The sequence below is a fragment of the Lepidochelys olivacea genome (assembly GCF_965140295.1).
Source record: "Lepidochelys olivacea isolate rLepOli2 genome assembly, chromosome: 4".
NCBI lineage: Eukaryota > Metazoa > Chordata > Testudines > Cheloniidae > Lepidochelys > Lepidochelys olivacea.
In genome coordinates, this window is record NC_140414.1 from 123,638,138 (window position 1) to 123,661,486 (window position 23,349).

General features: G+C 43.2%; 1 protein-coding gene across 7 annotated transcripts in view; it reads right to left on the bottom strand.

Moving 5' to 3' along the window:
• Positions 1 to 23,349, bottom strand: part of EVC2 (EvC ciliary complex subunit 2) — a gene marked incomplete at its 5' end in the record, with an annotated part of 185,799 nt that overhangs the window by 155,934 nt on the left and 6,516 nt on the right. For all 7 annotated transcript variants that reach the window (XM_084626746.1, XM_084626744.1, XM_084626743.1 and 4 more), the window contains 4 exons: positions 1,897 to 2,006; positions 5,310 to 5,496; positions 14,778 to 14,843; positions 15,384 to 15,550. In XM_084626746.1, the coding sequence (XP_084482872.1) occupies positions 1,897 to 2,006; positions 5,310 to 5,496; positions 14,778 to 14,843; positions 15,384 to 15,550 (530 nt within the window). The remainder of the gene's footprint in view (positions 1 to 1,896; positions 2,007 to 5,309; positions 5,497 to 14,777; positions 14,844 to 15,383; positions 15,551 to 23,349) is intronic.

The following is a 23,349-nucleotide window of genomic DNA, read 5'->3' on the forward strand; positions in this document are numbered from 1 at the left end:
GCCTCCCCCCACCGCGTGGCTATCCCCTCAATCTTCCCCCCTCCCTGTGGCTAACAGCGGGGAACATTTCTGTTTAGCCACAGGCAAACACCCCAGCAGGAATGGGCTCCTCTGAGTGTCCCCTGAAGAAAAGCACTCTATTTCAACCAGGTGACCATGAATTATATCTCACTCTCCTGAGGATAACACAGAGAGATAAAGAACCGATGTTGTTTGAACGCCAGCAAACATACACTGCAATGCTTTGTTGTACAATGATTCCCGAGTACGTGTTACTGGCCTGGAGTGGTAAAGTGTCCTACCATGAAGGACGCAATAAGGCTGCCCTCCCCAGAAACCTTTTGCAAAGGCTTTGGGAGTACATCCTGGAGAGCCGCGAATGCCAGGGCAAAGTAATCCTTTCACATGCTTGCTTTTAAACCATGTATAGTATTTTAAAAGGTACACTCACCAGAGGTCCCTTCTCCGCCTGCTGGGTCCAGGAGGCAGCCTTGGGTGGGTTCGGGGAGTACTGGCTCCAGGTCCAGGGTGAGAAACAGTTCCTGGCTGTCGGGAAAACCGGTTTCTCCACTTGCTTGCTGTGAGCTATCTACAACCTCATCATCTTCTTCGTCCCCAAAACCTGCTTCCGTATTGCCTCCATCTCCATTGAAGGAGTCAAACAACATGGCTGGGGTAGTGGTGGCTGGACCCCCTAAAATGGCATGTAGCTCATCATAGAAGCGGCATGTTTGGGGCTCTGACCCGGAGCGGCCGTTCGCCTCTCTGGTTTTCTGGTAGGCTTGCCTCAGCTCCTTCAGTTTCACGCAGCACTGCTTCGGGTCCCTGTTATGGCCTCTGTCCTTCATGCCCTGGGAGATTTTGACAAAGGTTTCGGCATTTTGAAAACTGGAACGGAGTTCTGATAGCATGGATTCCTCTCCCCAAACAGCGATCAGATCCCGTACCTCCCGTTCGGTCCATGCTGGAGCTCTTTTGCGATTCTGGGACTCCATCATGGTCACCTCTGCTGATGAGCTCTGCATGGTCACCTGCAGCTTGCCACGCTGGCCAAACAGGAAATAAGATTCAAAAGTTCGCGGTTCTTTTCCTGTCTACCTGGCCAGTGCATCTGAGTTGAGAGTGCTGTCCAGAGCGGTCACAATGGAGCACTCTGGGATAGCTCCCGGAGGCCAATACCGTCGAATTGTGTCCACAGTACCCCAAATTCGAGCCAGCAAGGCTGATTTAAGCGCTAATCCACTTGTCAGAGGTGGAGTAAGGAAATCGATTTTAAGAGCCCTTTAAGTCGAAATAAAGGGCTTCATCGTATGGACGGGTGCAGGTTTACATCGATTTAATGCTGCTAAATTCGACCTAAAGTCCTAGTGTAGACCAGGGCTAAGAATGCCAACAATTAGGAAAGCAAAGCCACAGGGTAAACCTGAGACCATATTATAAAGTCAAATGAAATTACATTTCCACCAGCATATGGCACAACTTCCAACTCCTAGGAGACTACAAGGAGTTCAAGCATGAACATTCACACATTCAGGTTAAATTATAACAAACACATAAAACAAATGGATGAAACTTTGCTATTTTCTGAATGCACAGATAAAATGGAGAGAGATCCCAAATGTAGGGAGAAAATTATAGGCTAATACACAAATAATACAGCTCTAGCTTCTTTCATCAATTGAACTTGAGAGGCCCAGTGCTATAAGTCACTCCCATCATTATTGTATAGTACTCATGTATTTACGGATTCATCACAGTCACTCAGAGAATAGTGTCTAAAATCTTGTATCACTATGTGCTGACCTCATCATTTAGGCAGCCAAGAGCAGGTTCCAGTATTCCCATACTGTGTGTACATAAATTGTAAAGGATAAAATAAAATGGAAAATGAAATACCAGTGATGAACTGTTGAAGGTCAGTTTAGCAGGCAGTGTCAAGACTCTGCCATCCCAGGTTTCTTTTGCATCAAGAAATGCAATGTAGTGGATTGAGTAGTATTCTCCAACTGTTATAAGAGAAAAATCAGTGTGTTAACTAAATGTAGATGAGTGTATTACAGAGTCATGTCTTTATTTTCTTTATTAAAACGGTAAATACAAAAGGCTTGAATAGAATCCAGTAGAGTTACACATCCTTGGAGTTTTATAGGAAAATAATGGGCTTGATTTTCTGAAGTGCTGACCACCCACTTGAAGACAATGGAAGCTGCAGGTGTTCGGCACCTCTGAAACTCAGGCTTAACATAAATAACAGATGGCAATACCATTTTAGGTTCCACTTGTAGAATCCATAAGCTGAGAGTCTCCATCCTTAAAACATGGATGCAGCAGCATAAGCCACTTGCAATCCTCACTTCACCAGAGGCATGAGGGGCAGAGCCACCGAACACAGTGTGCAACATGGGCAAAAGCAGGGCAGAAGGGGATAGGAGAAAGTTCATTCTCTCTTCCAGGAAGCCTCTACTGGTGAGGCTCCAATGGAGACTTGGATGGACCTCGGAGCGCCCTTCCCTAGGTGGAATCTGTGGGGAAGGCCAGCAGCAGTACCACAGCCTCCATTTTCCAATAAGATAAACCCCTCCTCCCTCCAAGCCCACACACACCCGCCACCAACACATGTTTAGCTGTCCCTGCGGTTACAGGGTGTTCACATGCACAGTTCACCCCCTGCTTTGTACTTACAATAGCAAATCTGGCCCAGTACGTTTTGTGACATAACTGCAATGAAATCTGTATTAAGTGAGCATTCAAGACACCAATAAACATTTGCTTCATAGAGATGGTCTTAATAAAAGTGAAGAAGAACTGAACTCATAACTTGGGGGAAATACTTTGCGATGGCCTCTTGAAATGAGAATTAACTAGTAAGAGTGGTCTCCTGTACAGGCTTGTAGTTGATTCTGGGGTTGATCTTGCTCCTGTTTTATACTTTCATGGAGTTTAAGGCCAGAAAGCACCATCAGATCATCTAGTCTGACCTCCTATATAAACACAGGACATTAACCTTCACACAGATACCCTTATTTTAAGCCCAATCAGTCTAGTTAGACCAAAGCATTTGAGTCCTCAGGAAACTGAACTGTTGTGTACTACGAGCAGAGAACAAGAGGGACGATGGTGTTACCAATGCCCGAGGCCCCTACATGGCAAAGAATTGATTAGGCAAGATATGCCTAGTCAATCCTAGCAGGTGACCAGCACCCCATCCTACAGTGGAACATGAACCCCCACCCCCACCAAGAACCTTGCCAATATTACCTGGGGGAAAATTACTTCCCGGCCCCAAATCTGGTAATCAGTTTGTCCCTGATTATATGGGCAAGACACACGAACCGGGCATCTAAGAAAGAGCATTCTCTGTACCACCTCACAGCACTGGTCCACCCTGTTTGGGGTCCAGTCTCCAGCTGTGGCCAATCTCTGATGCTTCAGAGGAAGGCGAATCTTCTCTGCACCGCATACATCTGCAGTGTACTAAAGCCAAAAGGTTTTGTCACTGACTTCACTGAAGTGGAAATGGAATTTTAACTTAGAACACCTCCAAGCAATGAAGTAACTGTGCATAACACATACTATCTGCAGACACATATGTAAGTCATGGCACTATCTTTGTGCCTGGAGATCAGTTTAAGGCTGAGCTGGGGGCTGACATATCAATGAATGAGAGTTACAACCAAATGAGCTTTGTTCTTGTTATGTCATCCTAGTTTAGATTTCTTCATAATGATGGAAACACCTTCCATTGGCATGGAAAACAAAATTCAATTCCAGCTTTAATAAAAGCTGTGCCAGATGTGACAATTGTTCCAGCTTTGGTTGCCAATTCAGTAATGTAAGTCAAGTTTCTTTTCTCAGGGGGGTAATTCTTTCTAAAGAATCTCTGGGTTGAAAGCCAGTAACTCACTGCCAACAGTTCCAATACCCCATGATCTGTGCCACCAACCAGGCCTCCATTATCAGAAATGGGATGTAGTTATTAACTCCCTACCATGCTGAAGTCCCACATGGACTAATTTTACTTCCAAGTTTGGAAAGTATTCAGTTTTTAGCTATCATGCCATTGCTTATTTACTTTAAAAAAGTAATCATAGTTTAACAGCTCTGAAGATGTACTTCAAGAGGGTGCAGGGCCAATAGCATGACCCCAGGAAGCAAGAAGTTAATCATGGCTTCCTTCCTTTCCCCTCACACATGGAAATAAGGGATATAAGAACAGCTACTGGGAATCAGCAAGGGGAGATTTCCTGCAGGAGGGCAGGGCTCCACACCCAGTTTTTAGGTAGGGGGTTGAAACCAAGTCTAGAGAGGGCTTGTATTTTGCTTTCATTTATGGTTATAAAGACTTTCTCTTGTTTGTGGGTTGAACCCTATATATTTCAAAAATCTCCCTTATCTATATTTCAGACAATGCTTTAGGTCCAAATTCTACAGTCATTTTCAAGCAGGTGAACACTCATGCCCAAGTTTCAGAGTAACAGCCGTGTTAGTTTGTATTCGCAAAAAGAAAAGGAGTACTTGTGGCACCTTAGAGACTAACCAATTTATTTGAGCATAAGCTTTCGTGAGCTACAGCTCACTTCATCGGATGCATACTGTGGATTCACGGTATGCATCCAATGAAGTGAGCTGTAGCTCACGAAAGCTTATGCTAAAATAAATTGATCCACAGTATGCATCCGATGAAGTGAGCTGTAGCTCACAAAAGCTTATGCTCAAATAAATTGGTTAGTCTCTAAGGTGCCACAAGTACTCCTTTTATTTTTACTCATGCCCAGGCAAACCCAATGGCAGGATCAGAGTCTTAGATTATTTTAAGAGAGAATTTTTAAACATAAAATTTAACTTTTTACTCAGTAAGTTATTTGGTTGCCATCTGCATGACTCTCAGCTTGGATAAAGAAATTATCCAGATCAGATTTGCTTTGATATTGATCATCCAGGATTTTGTTTAAAAAAAAAAAAATCTTTCCATTGGAATTAAAGTAATACAGAAACGTTCTTTACTTGTGTCAGGTTTTGAAGGGGCTAAGTGTTACACAACTGAAGGGTCCAATTCTGCATCCACTGACATTAGAGACAGCTCCAAGCTTGGAGACAAATTTGGCCTGACGCACACCTCTGAGTTAAAAGAATATTACAACTGTAGAGTAATTAAGATATCTGGAATTAAGATATATTAACTGTTAAAAAGTGCTTTTGTTTTAACCTAAATCACCAGAATAAACAATTAAATATCCTAATTTGAAATTTTCTTGTCACAAAAATCGTCTTCACATATTGAAAAGCAGAGCCACTGCATAATTCGTTACCTTTCAGGAATCCTCTCTTATATATCTGGAACCCATCTGTAGTCTTATTACCACTGGTTCCTTGAACATGGAGGCCAGTAATATTGTCCAGCAGAATGAGATCTGTGACATTGGATGCAGATGGTGTGTTGGTATTATTTATCAGAAGTCTTACATATGCGGTTTGGAGACCATGTTGAGTAGCCACCTAAAACCAGAAATACCAATAGTTTTGTTTTCGAGCAAAATGGTAGTATTTAGCTGCAAATTACTAGGCCCACTTAGTTCAGAGTGTGTGCATGCATGTGTGTGTTAAAGCTTTTTCTTCTAGGGCATTTTGAGTGACCTGCTGACAACATCACACTCCATTTGATTTCAGACTCTCAGAGAGATTTTAATCTCCTACACGTCAAGCTGTTGCTTGGCGACAGTGCAATAGAAAAACCTGTAGTTTGAAATCCAGGATAACAGCTCATGTAGAGAAACGACTGAGTGAAAACAAGAATCTGAAAATCCCAGAGAGACCTCATACAGGAGAATTGTAATGCAATGTTCTAATCAGGTTCTGGAAAATTCATAACACTCAACTTTGGCAGCATGAAGAGAGGGCCCTTAATGCACTTCACACTTGATATCACTTCATTCTCTTGATGCAGTTTGATCTCCTATTTAGCCCCCTTCTGGGGCACCCCGGTCTGCAAGGGTTATACAGCCCCTTATTCCTCCCATCTTAGGGGCTTGCTAACCCACCTTAGGACCTAGAGGTAAGGCTACGATTTAGTCACAGAGGTCACGGCAGTCGTGGATTCTTGGACTTTACTGGACCTCCATGACTTCTTCTGCTTCAGCTGCCAGCAGTCCAAAGCAGGACTGTGTGCCCCTGCCCTGCTGCAACAGCTTGCAACTGCAAGTTGGATATCTGGAATCTCGACCCTGAAGCCCCAAGCCCGCAGCTTCCACCAGGGCCTGCAGCCGGGGCCGTGCACCCCTACCCCGTGGCATCCCAGGACTGTGCACCTCCCGCGGCTGCGGCCAGCTCCAGAGCGGTGGTTGCACATCCCCCGCTGTGCTCCAGCACTGTGGCTTCTGCCAGTGGCTGCAGCCAGGGCCGTGCGCCCCAACCCTGTGGCACAGCTGCAACGGGGGGGCTGTGCGCCCTGCCCCGCAGCATCCCAGGGCTAAGCGCCCCCCTGGCTATGGCCAGCTTCAGAGCTGGGGCTGCCCACCCCCGCTGTGCCGCAGCCCCGCAGCAGCCAGGGGTCATGCTGCAGCTGAAGCCATGCGCCCCAGCCATGTGGCTTCTGCCGGGGGTGGCAGTTGGGGTCACGCATCCCAGCCACCTGGCAGGAGCTGCAGCAGGGGCTGTGCACCCCTGCCCTGCGGCCTCCCCAGGCCATGTGCCCCATCCTGGCTGCAGCCAGGGCTTGGGGGGGGGGCTAAAGCTGGGGCCACACACCCCTATCTCACAGCTGCAGCCATCTCTGGAGCCGGGTGCTATACGCCACCCATGCTGATGGGGGTCTTGGCCTATCAGTCCCCTGCCCACCCATTGAACTCCATTCCTCTCCCATATTTAGCCTTGTCCTGGTTATTTTTAGTAAAGTCAGGGATACGTCATGGTCTCTGTGAACTTTTGTTTATTACCCGTGACCTGTCTGTGACTTTTACTAAAAATAACCGTGACAAACTTTCAGTCTTACCAATGGGTCCTGGGTCCTTGGCACTAACTGCCTCCACCTGGTGGCCAGGTGCATAAATTAATGGACAATACTTATGACCTCTAAGGGTATGTCTATACTACCCGCTGGATCGGCAGGCAGCGATCATTCCACCGGGGTCAATTTATCAAGTCTAGTCTAGACGCGATAAATCGACTCCTGAGCGCTCTCCCATCGACTCCGGTACTCTACCAGGGCGAGAGGCGCAGGCGGAGTCAATGGGGGAGCATCAGCAGTCGACTCACCTCAGTGAAGACACCACGGTGAGTAGATCTAAGTACGTTGACTTCAGCTACGTTATTCACGTAGCTGAAGTTGCGTAACTTAGATCAATCCCCCCCACCACCAGTGTAGACCAGGCCTAAGACATTACAATTTCTAAGTATAAATGACATTTTATTCTCCAAAGGGATAGAGTTAAATTGAAAGAAGTGAATGGACACATGTGACGAAATCAAGGATATCAAATGAGCAACCAATACCATAGCCCTAAGTAAATTAAGTAAAAATAACACACAAAAAATATGTGTTCAAGGTCTCCCCCACAGACCCTAGGGGTTTAGTGGAGTTGGGACTCAATGAAAAATGCTGGCCTTCCTTGCTGGGGAGTAGACAGCTCTCCCATTAGGGTGGAATGGATCCCAGATTATCTCAAGCCCTGGTTGTTGGTACAGGTGAGGCTTGCTGGGTACAGGCACAGTGGAGTCTTTGGGCTCAGAGTCAGCCTCAATTCCTTGGGCTGAGAGACACAATATGGAACTGCCCTGTTCTGCTGCAGGGCACAATTCCTGGACTGCTTTTCCTCTGGCTGCTCCTCCTTGCAACCAGCTCTCTCCAACAAACACTGGCCTTACTGGGCTCAGCCCACCTACTGGGAAGTCCAAACCATGTACTTGCTCTCTGGGGCCTATAGTTGGTCACCGGGACATGTCAGCTAGACTCTGACCCTCGTAACTCTTCCTCCTCCCAAACATGGAGCCTTTCCATATTCAGCTCACATGTTGGGGCATTCCCAGCCATATCCAGGGTGTTCAGGGTCTGTAGTAGATGTAGGATGTATCTGTTATTATTTGCTTTCTGTGTATTGTACCTTTAAATTTCTAGGAGTCTAGGCTACAGCTCAAAGCAGCCATTTTGTGAGGACGTTTAGGGCAGACTGCTACTGTGGAGACACACATCATTACGCTCTCTCCCTTACTCTGATTCTTCTTGTTTTTATAGATTATTACCATTACTGTTATTTCTAGTCTAAATTTGTCTAGCTTTAACTTCCAGCCACTGGATCATGTTATACCCTTGTCTCAAGAGCCAATTATCAAATTTCTGTTTTCTATGTAGGTACTAACAGACTGTGGTCAAGTCACCCCTTAACCTTCTCTTTATTAAGCCAAACAGATTGAGCTCCTTGAGTCTTTCACTACAAAACATGTTTTCCAATCCTTTAATTATTTTCATGGCTATTCTCTGAACCCTCTCCAATTATTCAATAACCATCTTGAATTGTAGACCCAGAACTGGACACAGTGTTCCAGTAGCAGTCACACAAGAGGTACTATAACTGCTCAACTCTTACTCCGTATTCCCCTGTTTATACATCCAAGCTCTTTTGGCCACAGCATCATACTGGAAGCTCATGTTTAGCTGATTATCCACCATGACCTGCAGTGTCACTGCTTTTCAGTATCACTGCTTCTCAGGATGGAGTCTCCCAACCTGCAAGTGTGGCCTCCAGTTTACCCCACAGTTACATCACTCAGCATTGGCTAAGAGGCGGCTGTCACACAATAATTAAAACCGGAGCTTCTTCTCTCAAATATTTACATAGATTCAAACCTTCCACAACACTGTTCCATCTCTATTTAGCAGGCCTTGGCCTGGATCCACAAAGGGATTTAGCTGTTATAATACTTAACTAATCTGCATCTTGGAAATCACAAAACTCCACAACTCCTTTGTTAGGCATCTATGCTCTCTACTATCCAATGCATGGGGAGAGACAGGTGCCTCAGAATGGAATCTACAAAAGTCAGCACACACTAGGTGTGGGAGCCACCTAAGATAGCCAATGGGAATTGCAAACAAGAGGGGTGTGGACCACAGAGTCATTCTCATCTCTCTCTCAATCCGGCCCAATAAATACTATTTCTATAAAACTTCAAACAGGAGAGACTGACTTCCCAGCAGAATATCCCACTCTGATATGGCCCTGACCAGAGAGATGAGAAGTCCCTGTTCCAATCTCTTCTCCTCATCAGGCAGAGAAGAGAACTGAACTGAGGTCTCCTACACCCTGGGTGAGTTCCCTAACCATTAGGCTAAAGCTTACAAAGGAGGCTTCCTCCTGCTCCCTCGCCGTTTTGTGTGGAGGTAGGCATGCTCAGAGCACACCTACTGGATCAGGCCCCACATGCTTAATTCCTCCCATGTTCTGCAAAAAATGTCTCCACTGTGAGGACAGGGGCACAAACAGGCTTCCATAGCCACCTTTCATGTGTGGCTCCTGTGTACACAGACGTGTGCTGTTTCTTTACACCTGTATCGGGGGGGGGGGGGGGGAACCTGGAGAAAATTCTAGGCAAATTCCCTAATGTGAAGTAAAAAGAGAAAGTAGTTTAACGGATAATCCAATTTTCCATACTCTAATAAAGTCCTTCATTCAGTGTTTGGCCCTAGCAACTCCTTACCACTTTCATAACAACAGCTCTTGCCTCTGATTGCAATTCTCCTCAGCTGGCCAAAGGGATGATGTCTTTGGATACATCTGCACATTTTTGAATGTTATAATAATAGTTAAATTGGAGTTCTGCCCTCCTCACTTCTGATTAGAAAGAACCTGAAGGTGAGTAGTAGGGAGTAATAGGAGAGCTTAAATATTTCACTGACAAACACTAGAGAAAACACTCAAACTGATAACAAAGGAGAGAGAAAACCCTTATACCTCACCTTCACTGAGGAGACCTTCTTACAGCTGCAGCTATCATAGGGAATAGATGCCCAGAGGCCACAATCTCCCTTAAACTGCTGGTCCTCACATTCACTTGCAACCTGCAGCTCTTGTTCCTACAGCAGACCCTGATGCTGTCGGCCTGAAGCAGAAGCAGCATCTCACAAAGACACTTGAGCAACTATAGCTTCCAGGGTTTTTTGTCCTCTGTTTCTAAAAGGAAATCAGCAAATGCTATCAGCCCCTGGACTAGCGCACAGGAGACTGGGGTAAAGAAGCAACAATGGGGGAAGGGTGGAAAGGAGAGGAAACAGTCAGGACAGAAGGGATGAGGGGGAGAGTAATCAGGGAAGAGAGAAGGATCAGGACCTTACAGACAGAATCTTATGTTGAGGAAAGGGTGGAAGAGCTTTAGGAATGATTCCCACATATCTGGTGTGCAAGACATGGGAATTCAGGTGACAGTAAGCGGTGTCATTCACCAAAAAAAAAAAGGAAAAGAATCATTTATACCCTGATTCTGTTTATAAAGATTTACCAGGGCCCTGTATAAGATTATTGCAACTGTGAAGCACTAACACTGATGTTCTCACCATTTGGTAAATGACACAGTTTAAAGGGCACACTGATAAAACTGGGCCCCTTTTCCCCCCCACCCCCAACGTACAAATGGAGGAGCCAGGCCCATTACATGTGAGTCATCTGTACACGCTGGTTTCAGTGACATTATCTACGTGAGGAAGGGACTGCAGAATCTGTCCCTGAATGAGTAAATGTATGTCATTTCCCTGCTGGTTTTGCAAAGGAAATGCCTCAGAAACATTCCTGAGATGGGAGAACAAAGTAGATCTTACTCTTCCATTTAAATTACTAGAGACTGCCATATGGTCAGCCAGGTGTTAGGAGGAAAATGTCTGTTCAGATGTATTAGGATTCAAAGAAAAGGACGAGATAAGCAAACTGAAATAAAATATTAATTTGATCCAAAGGTGGAAGACAATTCACATATAACCACTTTTTTTTTTTTAATTTACAACTGGCAGCATTGAAAGATTATTTCCTGATAATCCTACCATCTGGAGCAGACTAGCTTTGATCTTGCGCAGCAAGACTTGGCCCTTTTTAACGAAACTGCCTAGGTTGTACTATGAGTAGCAGAATCAAATACGCAAGTGTTTCAAAACTCTCTCTCTCCAAGATCTTCTTATAATAAAGGAGTAGTGAATCTGCTCTATAAAGCTTTCTGAAGTGGGAGGTTTTGTCACATCACTTCATGTAACTGAAATTATCAATACTGAGTCTTGCTAATTATGATCTATGGCCATTTTGATAATAACATTACAGTTAATTAGGCTCTGCAATGTAATGCATATGTATTCTCCATTTCCTATTTTCCACTCTGTGCATATGATCTGATCCAGTTCATCAGGTCAGTATTTTCAAACCAGCTGCTAAATTCCCAATGCTTGTACGCTGGGTCATTTGAAAGGCTGAATCCAAGCTTGACGTAAAGCACGACACGCTATCTTTCTCCATGCAAGGGATAGGCAGAGTGAATTGGCTGTAATTACAAATATTCAAACCTGATCTGACCAGTGTAAAAACGAAAAACCAAATTAGGTGGATCCGTTAACCCATTCCACCTAAACACATTTAAAATTTCTTCAAATAAGATGGACTCTTCCTGCCATACAGACTTGACAGTAGTCAAACGAAACCTACTTTAGGTGGGTAGCTACTTTTTAGGGTTGTATAAAATACTTGGTCAATTCTACACCAACTAGCCCAGGGTTTAAAGGAGTCTTAATGGTTATACATGACATTACAGAGCTAGGTAGATAAAAATCAGGAACAGAAACTGAAGGCTGTGTTTTCTCCCTTTGTACCTAGTCATCAATTGCTCCTGGGTGCTTCCTTGCTTCGCTGGGAGACCCCATTTGGCCTCAATGGGATGCTCTTGCTTCAGTCAACATCTACAGAGGAGAGCCCTTATCTTGCTCTTGAAAGAAGGTCTTTATAAATCCCTCAATACCCAGCCTCTTGCCTACTATATACAGTTCACTGTTACGTATTCATATTTATACAGGTTCACATTATTTGGTCATCTTATTCACTTGGGCCCTGAGCCAAAGTCACTGAAATCAGAATTTGAATCAGGTGTTTGCACATTAAGAAAAGTGCTTTTGTTTTAAAAACATCTTCTTAAAAATCAAGGTTGGGACTCACCCAAGTGCTCAGCAATGGTCTGATTCTGGTCTCATTGACATCAGTAGAGATGGGCCAGAGCTGAATGTTTTTGAAAATATTGCCCCAAGCAGTTAAACACATTTTTGTAAACCTACTCATGTTACAAGTAAAACTGAAAGAAAAAATGGCTATTTTTCCAGTTAGTTTATTTTGGGCTAAATTTTTAAAAATCTGGCCCAAAATAAACAAACTGGAAAAACAGCCATTTTTCAAACCCACCTAAGCAGGTTAAGTGCCTCAATGGGAGTTAGGCATCTAAACTGCTGGTGCACTCTTGAAATCCCACTAGGGGCTTATCTGCATCTTTAGGTACCTAAATATCTTTGAAAATCTGGCCCTTTGTGCATCTGACAGCAGTCTTTGTGTATAGTCATTTTCACTGTTATCCCTGTCAGTTTCTCTCCATTTGTGTGAGTTTTTCAAACAGCAGAAGGAGAGAATTTTTTTTTTTTTAAATTGGAAAATGAGATTGTAAAGCCCCAAATATTGCCAGATGTCTCTTTCACTCTATGTTTACACTAGATTTCCTACTAGTATCTGCTGTGACTTATCACCTTATATAAACATCTAATGGTGTTATCTATTGTTGTGGTTAATTTATATATAATTAAATGTGGTGAACAGATTTAAATTGTAGGCATAGGTATAGCAATAAGTAGGATAGTATTGTAGAGGTATAAGATTGACAAGCATTTATGAGTGCGCATTAGGTTTATAAGCAAAGTCGGGCTGTAATGCAAGGCCAGCAGGCTGAGGCCTGTAAGATTTTAATCTTAGACACATTAGGCCTTAAAGGATAGGCATGAGCAGGTAACCAAGGAGGTATCAGTGAAGTTACAAGGTTACTGTAAAATATATGCTAAGAGGTGAAGTCTGGAAAACATGCCACTACGTACCCATCAATTCTGCAAGATGCTTGATTGTAACATCATGGGAAAATCTGCAGTGACGGCAGGTTACCATGGGAATTTATGGATATAAATGCTAATTAAAATAAGGGGAACTAAGAGGATAGCCTATGAAAAGTGAGGGACCCCAAATTTTATGGGGTGGAAGTCCAGATAAGGGAAAAGGGGTTGGAGCCCGAATGCATATGCATAAAGGCTATTGGCATGAGTAAAAAGAAAAGGAGTACTTGTGGCACCTTAGAGACTAACCAGTTTATTTGAGCATAAGCTTTCGTGAGCTACAGCTCACTTCATCACAGAATAAAAAGGGTTCCTCAGCATGAATAGGGAGGAAGAATCCATCAGAAGACCCTCTACAGAAGGGGTTCTCAACCTTTTTCTTTCTGAGGCCCCCCCAACATGCTATAAAAATTCCATGGCCCTCCTAGGCCACAACAACTATTTCTCAGTAGATTAAAAGCCAGGTCGACAGTATGGGGTAGCAAGGAGAGCAATTGCCCAGGGCCCCATGGCACTGTGGGGCAGGGAGGGGTCTGAAAAGCTAATTTGCTCAGACTTCTGCTTCAGCCCTGGGCAGTGGGGCTCGGAATTGGTCCTTCTGCCCTGGGCCCCAGTGAGTTTAACACTGGCCCTGCTCTCTGGTTTATTTTGGCGGACCCCTTGAAACCTGTTCACAACCCCCAGGGGGCCCTGGTCCCCTGGTTGAGAACTACTGCTCTACAGGTAACTATCGTGATGATAACCTTGGGGATGCAAGAACAGGTTGAACCTCTCTAGTCCAACACCCTCGGGACCTGACCGGTGCCAAACCAGAGAATTTGCCGTCCCACAGGAGGTCAATATTGTAGTGAGTGGGTCTCTTTTTATTTTTATCTCGTTGAGGCGAATAAATGGAACAATGCTTGCAACACTGCCTAGCCAAGGCTTACTGGCTCTCTTCATAACAAAGTGTTAGTGTTGTTGCACAATTTTATTGTATGGCACAAGGAAATAAATAGATAAAGCATAAAAAACATAAAATAAAATCATGACGAAACACAGATGTTGCTGGACCTGAGAGTGCTGGACTAGAGAGGTTCAACCTGTATGAAAACATTGATGTTGGATATTTTATGATATTTTGCCATCTTCACTTATGTATCTATAGCTGCGGCATTGATTATATGTATAGTAAGGTTTTTAATAAAGGGGAGATTGATCATTTGCAGATGCTGTTGTGGTTACTGCTATCATTCCTCATGGGCTCCTAGTCTCCAGAACTAATGATATTTCTAATAGTGGTTCTCACCCTGCTAATTCTGATACCGTAGCCTTTAGGAAGCATGAACCCATGGCATAAGTTACTATATTTAAGATACCACTGGCAATATCAACTCATCAATAATATAAAGACTAGACAGCTCAGTCATGTTCTGCACTCTGTACAAAGTTAGTAAATGCTGCTGACTATTGTTTCAAAGCTCATTACTCACAGATAATGTTGAAGTATTAGATTACATTTACTGTATAACAACTTACTCCCTTTATTATACAATGTAAAAGTATTTGTTTGTGTGTACTGACTTTGGGTTATATTAGGGTTCTTATTTATATAACTGGACAAAAAATATTCACAGAAGATTTGGATCTTACTACTTCCTCAAATAAGACAAAGCAGTATCTCAAAACTTACCACTGCACATTTCTGAAGAGTTATCCCATACCCAGAAGACACTGAAATTCTTGGCACATCTTCCAGCTGGGGAGGGAAAAAACAAAAATCTTGTATATGGACCAATCTCAATACAAAACTACAACACAAGTTGTGTAATGTAATGGAGAAAGAGAAAAAAGTTAAACCGGTTCACAACTTTGGCATTTAAGAGCTCTGCCAACCATCAATGAATCTCCTTTTATCTGTTTATACAAATTTGTTTAACTATCTACTCCCACACATACTTATTAGCCTAAGTGACATATGTTTATTATTCTGTGACCAGACTTCCATGACAAAATGCACAAAGAAACAAATTTATCAAATGGTACAAATTCATTTTATTACTTAGAGAGAGTTAGAATTTATATGACATACACCTGACTGTACCTGTCACCTCAGTTATAAGAAATTCATGCATTTACCAGATGTTACTGCTGAAGGTACCGAAGGTGAACATAATTATATGAGACACAATTAGAAACTATATACTAATTAGGTAGTAAATTCCCAGTGATAGACTACTGCTGACCTTACTTCTCTACAACCCTTTCAGATATTAAACATCAGCCACCTCTTACTGACCAGCTGCTGGTTAATGGTAGACTCTCGTTTGAACAAAATCTTCTTTGTCCATGAGGGGATCAAGGCAAACAGTGAATGGATCCCGTAAATATCTGGTGCTGCAGAAGTCAAAAGCAGATCATAGTCTTCATTTGTTCCCTTTAATTCTGGTCCCAGTAATTCTACAGCTGAAAGTGAAAGTAATACTCTATGTTAGAACTAAAGCATCTGTCTCACGAACTCTAGATCCCATGTGGCAAAAACTTGCCACTGTGCCTAGCAGTAGCAAAGAGAATCCAACCATTTTAAGAAGAGGTTAGATAAATACCTGTTAGGGATGGTCTACGTTTACTTGGCCCTGCCTCAGCACAGGGAGATGGACTAGATGACCTCATGAGGTCCCTTCTAGCCCTTCATTTCTGTGATTGGGGCCTGTCATAAATATAAAGGGAAGGGTAAACACCTTTAAAATCCCTCCTGGCCAGAGGAAAAACCCTTTCACCTGTAAGGGGTTAAGAAGCTAGGATAACCTCGCTGGCACCTGACCAAAATGACCAATGAGGAGACAAGATACTTTCAAAAGCTGAAGTGGAGGAGAAACAAAGGTTCTCTGTCTGTGTGATGCTTTTGCCGGGGACAGAACAGGAATGGAGTCTTAGAACTTAGTAAGTAATCTAGCTAGAGATGCGTTTGATTCTGTTTTCTTTAAATGGCTGAGAAAATAAGCTGTGCTGAATGGGATGCAGATTCCTGTTTTATAATTTAAGGTTTTGCCTAGAGGGATTCTCTATGTTTTGAATCGGATTACCCTGTAAGGCATTTACCATCCTGATTTTACAGAGGTGATTCTTTTTACTTTTTCTTCTATTAAAATTCTTCTTTTAAGAACCTGATTGCTTTTTCATTGTTCTTAAGATCCAAGGGTTTGGGTCTGTGTTCACCTATGCAAATTGTTGAGGATTTTTTTTATCAAACCTTCCCCAGGAAAGGGGGTGTAGGGTTTAGGAGGATTTTGGGGGAAAAGACATTTCCAAGCGGGCTCTTTCCCAGTTATATACCTGTTAGGGGTTTGGTGGTGGCAGCGATAAAGTACAAGGACAAAAGGTAAAATAGTTTGTATCTTGGGGAAGTTTTAACCTAAGCTGGTAAAAGTAAGCTTAGGAGGTTTTCCTGCAGGTCCCCACACCTGTACCCTAGAGTTCAGAGTGGGGAAGGAACCTTGACAGGGCCCTATTTTGCTAGGCAAATGCAGTATGAGACAATCCCTTCCTGAAGGAACATGACAAGGCAGGCACAGGGCAAGAAGAAAACCAAGGAACAGAGAGGTGAAGTGACTTGCCCAAGATCAGGCAGCAGGTCAGTAGCAAACACAAGAACAGAACTAAGTTTCCTTATTTCCGGTCTAGTTATTGCCATAACTGCTGGACCTTACTCCCTCTCACACCAAAGGAAACAACCTTAATTAGTAGGTTCTGTTCTCAGTGGGAAGTGTGTACAACATTGAAACTAGAGTCACGTTCTGAAATAATAAAACTATACAATTCATAATAAACTTCAGACAAAATTCTGCCCTCAGATATGTGCACACAACTCTCACTGGGAGCCCAGAGAAAAGGTTGTACTGTGTACTGTATGTGTACTGTATGTGTACTGTATGTGTACTGTATCTCCAAAAGCAGAATTTTGTCATTCAGATTTAAAGCAAATTATATCTCAATTAACAGGTTTCAGGCTTAAACCAACTATTAATAATTTCAGCCCACAGTAAGATTTCAGAAAAGCATGAATAATTGAAGAGCTTTATAAACATGAGCTACCTAAATATAAAAAGACTTGTGCTTCAAAGACTGTCTGCTAGTAAACCATTAAACATTCAGACTGTATTAAAATGTTTCTAATTGGTGCTTTGTTCTCAAATGAGTTTTCGTTAAATTGTAACGCAATCAAATCAAGGGCCCCAATTCTGTAAAACAGTAATGCCAATATTATCTTAGAACATGCTGAGAAAAGATTTGCCCATGATGAATACCTCTGAAAATATAAACCAAAATAATTTAATAGCATTAGTCTATTCAACACAAGTTCTTATATCACACTCATCACTGTACTATCTAAACATCTTCCAGATAGGGATAAGGTCCAGTATTACTACGAATGGATGCTCATGCTAAAACTTAGTTTAATCAAACTGGAGCTGATCAATAAATTGGAAGACAATTTAAATTAAAAATTTCTAAATTGTTTGTTTGCGGGGTTCGCAATAGATGTGTCCCATCTTTTGTGAAATGTTCTCACTATTTTTTACTGAATTTTTTTTAAATCAAACTCGTGTTTGAAATCTTTCATTTAAACAAAATACATGTTTGCTTACTGAAAACCCATTGTTTTAGTAAAACTTTTGATAATTTTGAAAAAAATTTCCATATGAATTTCAATTAAAATAGTGCAGTAAAAATATTCTGGAAAATTTTGTGAGAAGTAGGTTTTCATAATGTCCACAACTTTTTATTAAAAGTTTCATTTCAATAATCCGGTTTTTTCAACAAAAAAATAAATGTGTGTAAAAAATTTCAACCAAAGAAATGTGAAACAAACAGCATATTTTCTGCATATTATAAAGGATATTTTTCTGTTGTATTTTGTTGGGATTAGTTATGTTGAATTATGGCCCAATCCCATGTAGTATTTACTACTTTTTGTAAGGTTCTGTTTGCACCTCACACCTCCTCGCACCTTTCAGGACTAAGCCCTTAAAAGTGAATTTGGTGACTTAAATCAAAGCCCTGGTGAGCAGGATTTAACTAAACAATTATGATTACCATGATAAATGAGATGCCAATATAGACTCCAACCCTGAAATGACAGTACACAGATGGACTTCTATACCTATGAAGCAACCCGTTGACTTCATATGCAGAAGTCAAAACTTGTTATCAGTTGCAAAGGTTGGAACCCTATTGTGCTCAGGAAGCACTTTATATTGAACTGCAAAATAAAAATATTAGAAAACTAAAACAATAAAGTCATTGCAACAGGTGAAAGGTGAGTGAATATTTTGCCATCGAGATTACAGTTGGATTCACTAAATCCCATATATTCATATTATGCACAATATCATATTACCTAGGTGTCAGATACATGAATTATTAAGAAAAATCTTTGCTGTCCAAGTACAGACTATATTCTCTGCTCCCTTTCCTATGAGTCCAGGGGATAGATATGTAAGAGAGGAATCTGTTAGATTACCAAAATGGAAGAGACTACAAATGGCTATGTGCAAAGAGGTGGATCTTGCATTTGCAATAACCTCAATTACTGGTCATCATTAGGGACCGAATCCTGGAACTCCAGTGTTAAGAGGATTGACTTCTGTAGCTGTCATGTGTAGTAGACTTTATCCTCTAAGGACCAGCCATTATAAGGGGATGAATAAAGAAAAGGAGTACTTGTGGCACCTTAGAGACTAACCAATTTATTTGAGCATAAGCTTTCGTGAGCTACAGCTCACTTCATCGGATGCATACTGTGGAAACTGCAGAAGACATTATATACACAGAGACCATGAAACAATACCTCCTCCCACCCCAGTCTCCTGCTGGTAATAGCTTATCTAAAGCGATCACTCTCCTTACAATGTGTATGATAATCAAGTTGGGCCATTTCCAGCACAAATCCATGAATGACACACATGAAGTAAAATGGGTCACACATTCTTTTTAAGAGAAAGCTGAAATGGAGGCAGCTATTAGTCACAAAAACAAACGCAGTAATCTGGAAATTTAAGAGGTTCAGCTATAGTCTGGCAAGCAGTGGGTGCAGAACCCTGGAAGTCCACTCTTTGACATTCATAAACTTCTGCACCACATCCGAACTCATACAAACCATACTGGTGTTGTCAGTGTCAGAATTACAGCAGATTGTAAGATCCTCAGGGCATGGGCCAGGTCTTAGGTGTAAAGTGCCAAGCTCAGTGCTGATGCTCAGTTACCAGTAAAAAAATGTGCATTTTTAATAAAAAATACAGTAATTCTAATGGTTAGCCCTTCCCCCAAAGCTGAATATTTTGAATCTGTAAAGAAATTTGGAATCTGTTTTTCCTAATGAGTCCTAACATCAACAAACCTTTCAGTTACCTGGTCTTATTTTTGTTTTTCAAAAATGCATTTGTTTACTATATTTGTTTTTTCCCCCCTTGGAACTATTCTGTGTCCTCAAAAGCACGAATTTAAAGTCCCTTCAATTACACACACCAATGAACAGACAAAGGTAGTAATTTACTGCACTTCAATTTCCAGTGTTGCCATTAGCTTTTCTTGTTTCAAAGTCAAAGACGCGGTGAGAATAAACCAGAGGGTAGGAGGTAGGACAAAACAGAAAAAAATAGGATGCTTTTCAGCAAAAACTTATGTTACTACTGCTATGCTCCCCCTCTACACCAAACCTGTAGAACCAAGTCCTGAATCCGTGCAAGTCAACCTGGGTCACCCTGGTCATGCCTGACCCTGGAGGAGAAGGAATGTTCACAGTAGCTGAACCTGTTTTCACTGTGGGGAGCCAGGACACACCCTTTCCTCCTGTCTAGCTTGAAAGAGCTCAGGGAAATAGACCAGCCCAGGCCCAGTAGTGGGGGTACAACCCGGGCATCACCAGACTTCCATGCTCTGTAGAACCCAACTCAGGAACCATGGGCTCTCTCCGCATTTCCAATTGCCACTGCAGTTGCGGGTCTTGGAGTGAGCACAGGAGACTCCCCTGCAACTAGCGATGACAGACTCCAGGGCTGCTGCTGACTTTATACATGTCAAGACAGCCCAAACCCTCCAGATCCCTCTCCTGCCAAAACCCACACCGGATCTGGTGGACACAATTGATGGGTTATCCCTATCATTAGGACTGGTGACCTAAGAGACAGTCCCCTTAGAGGCCGAAATGGAAGGGCATCAGGAAATAGTATGTTTTGATGTGATCTGCTCTCCATTCTTTCCAATAATTCTTGGCATTCCTTGGTTGGAGCTACATTCCCCATGGATCTCCTGGTGGCGGAGGAGCATTAGCGTCTCTTCCAAATATTGCCAGATAGCTTGCCTCCAACAAATCGACCAACCCCAAGTGGTCGCATCCAGGGTCCCAGGATTGGATAAGACCCTAAGAAGCAAGACCCTGGACTGTGGGGGGTAACCAGAAGAGAGCAGCCCCAGACCAGAAGCTCAGCCTCCTCGACAAGTACTGAGACTACCTGGATGTGTTTGAAAACAAAAATGCAGATTCATTATCCCCACACAGAGACTACACCTGTCCAATAGACCTATAACCCAGGACAAGGTGCCCTGTGGATGGATAGACACTATGTCTAAACCAGAGCTGGATGCATGACACGTGTATAGCAGGACAATCTCACAATGGGCTTCATTCACAGATCCACTTCCATAGGAGGGGCACTAGCCCTCTTTGTGTGAAAAAAGGATGGGCCACTATGCCTCTGCATAGATCATCATGCATTGACTCAGGTGACTATTCAAATCGGTACCCCCTGCACCTCATCCCGGAATTGCCGGACTGCCAGGACCTTTTCACTAAACTTGATCTTTCAGGGGCACACAATTAGCATGGATAAGGCCTGGGGGGTGAATGGAAGACAACTTTTCAGACCTGATATGGGCACTCTGAATATTTAGTAATGCTGTTTGGCTTAACCAATGCCCTCACAACATTTCAACATTTCATAAACAATGTTCAGGGACATCCTGGATCACTACATAGTCATCTACCTTGATGATATATTGGTGTTTTCTGAGAAGCCCTAAGCAGTACTGCCATAATGTCAGTCTGTCCTGGAGGGACTATGAAAGCTTAGTTTCTACGCCAAACTAGAGATGTGCACCTTCAACCAGACGACCACTGAATATTTAGGTTACATGGGGCATTCAGATAGATATGCAGAAGGTGGAAGTCATCCATAACTGGACAGCACCCCAGACCCACTGAGAACTTCAGTGCTTCCTAGGCTTTGCAAATTTGAATAGGCGATTCATCGCCAAGGACTGTGAACAAACAGCCCCCCCTGACTTGCCTCCTTCATAAAGCCATTTGATTCACTTGACTGCCTGAAGCCCAGCTTGCTTTCAACCAGCTCAGGACTGCCTTCACCACTGCCCCGATTCTGGCACACCCTGACCCAACTCACTCATTTATAGTGGAAACAGATGCATCCAACGTGGCCCTCAGGGTGGGACTCTCTCAGTGACTCAGACCCCAGTCAGTTCTTCATACCTGTGCATTCTACTCTCAAAAAAATCATCCCCGCAGAGATGAACTACGAAATATGGGCAAGAAGCTGCTCCCAATCAAAACTGCATTACAAGAATAGCATCACCACCTTGAGGGAGCTCAGCATGCAGTACAGGTATTTACTGCCCATAAGAACCTCCATTACCTCCACAAGACCTGAGCTTTGAACCAGAGGCAACTAAGGTGAGACCTGTTCTTCTTTTGATTCAAGTTTACAACTACCTGCCACCCAGGAAATTGAAATGGGAAAACTGACACTATCTATCTGATAATCGTGAAAACTGACTATCACGAAAAGGGGAACACTACTGGGAAAAGGAGGACCCACTTCTGAGACCCTGTTCCTCCACAATTCAGCAAGATGGGCTCTCCCTTATCCGATCTGCCTCAAAAGAAGATTCACTTGCCCAAATAATACAGTCTATGCTATTAGGAGCTAAGATTCACAGTTCCATGAGGGATGGGATGACATATTTTGATGAACTCATAAATGTTCCCCTGGGGTGCCTTGACAGGAGATGCTACGGCTGTGCCACGGTGATCCATTGGTGGGTCACTTTGGCTGCCCTACACCTCCTGCATGGTTTCCCTTTTTCATGGTGGCCCTGCATGCTGGCCAAAACCCAACCTTACATAGACTCCTATGAGTGCTGTGAATGTACCAAGATGTCCTGGACCAGACCTCTCAGCACCTTAGTACACCTGGAGACCCCAGCTAGGCCTTTGTCCACCATCAGCCGAGACTTGTGGAACTCCCAGCGTCTGATGATCACACAATATTCTTAACATCCATAGACCATCTGACTAAAATGGCTTATCTCCTGCAACCACCTGTGTCGAGACCACAGCCCAACTCCCGGTCCATCTCCATGGACTTCCAGACCACACAGTTTCAGACAAGGCCCACGTTTACCTCCCGCTTCTGGCACAAAGCGTTCAGATTACTCAATGTCCGCATCTCCACCTCCACCATCTACCACCTCAAACAGATGGATGAACTGAAAGGGTGAACCAAGTATTGGAACAGTACTTGAGGCATTTTGTAAGTTGTCACTAAGATAACTGTAAGCCATGCCTGCCTGATGTGGCACTCTGTCCCTCTCTAGCACCACCTAGATCATCTAGAGATTGAGTCTGCTACAGCCTTAGCTAAGAGCCATGTGGCTTTTAGCTCATGTAGTAGCGGCTCATACTCTAAGCTTCCAAGGTCCTAGATTTGATCCCAATGACTGGGCTCTATCAGCGTTACAAGCGAGGGCTCATCCGGGATATCAACTGGGAAGTTGCTGAAGCTTGGGACGCGCTTCCTCAGCTAGGAGAAATATGTAAGCCATGCCTGCTTGATGTGGCGCTCTATCCCCCTCTAGCAGCACTTAGACTATCTAGAGATTAATGAGTCTGATACAGCCTTAGCTAAGAGCCATGTGGTTTTTAGCTCATGCAATAGAGACTCATGCACTAAACTTCAGAAGTCCCAGGTTCAATCCCGCCCACTGCCAACCAGTGTCTGTCAGTGTTACACTCCACAGGTTGGAGCCTCTTTTTTGCTAATTATGGGTTCCAGCCCTGTTTTTACCCAGCACTACCACCAGCCTCCCTGGTGCTACCACCAGCCACCAAGTGAATCCAACAGATCCATCTCGTTCAGGAGAAACTCAGGAATCACCTAGAAGAGGCAAAGACAGAGTTTCCACTGGAG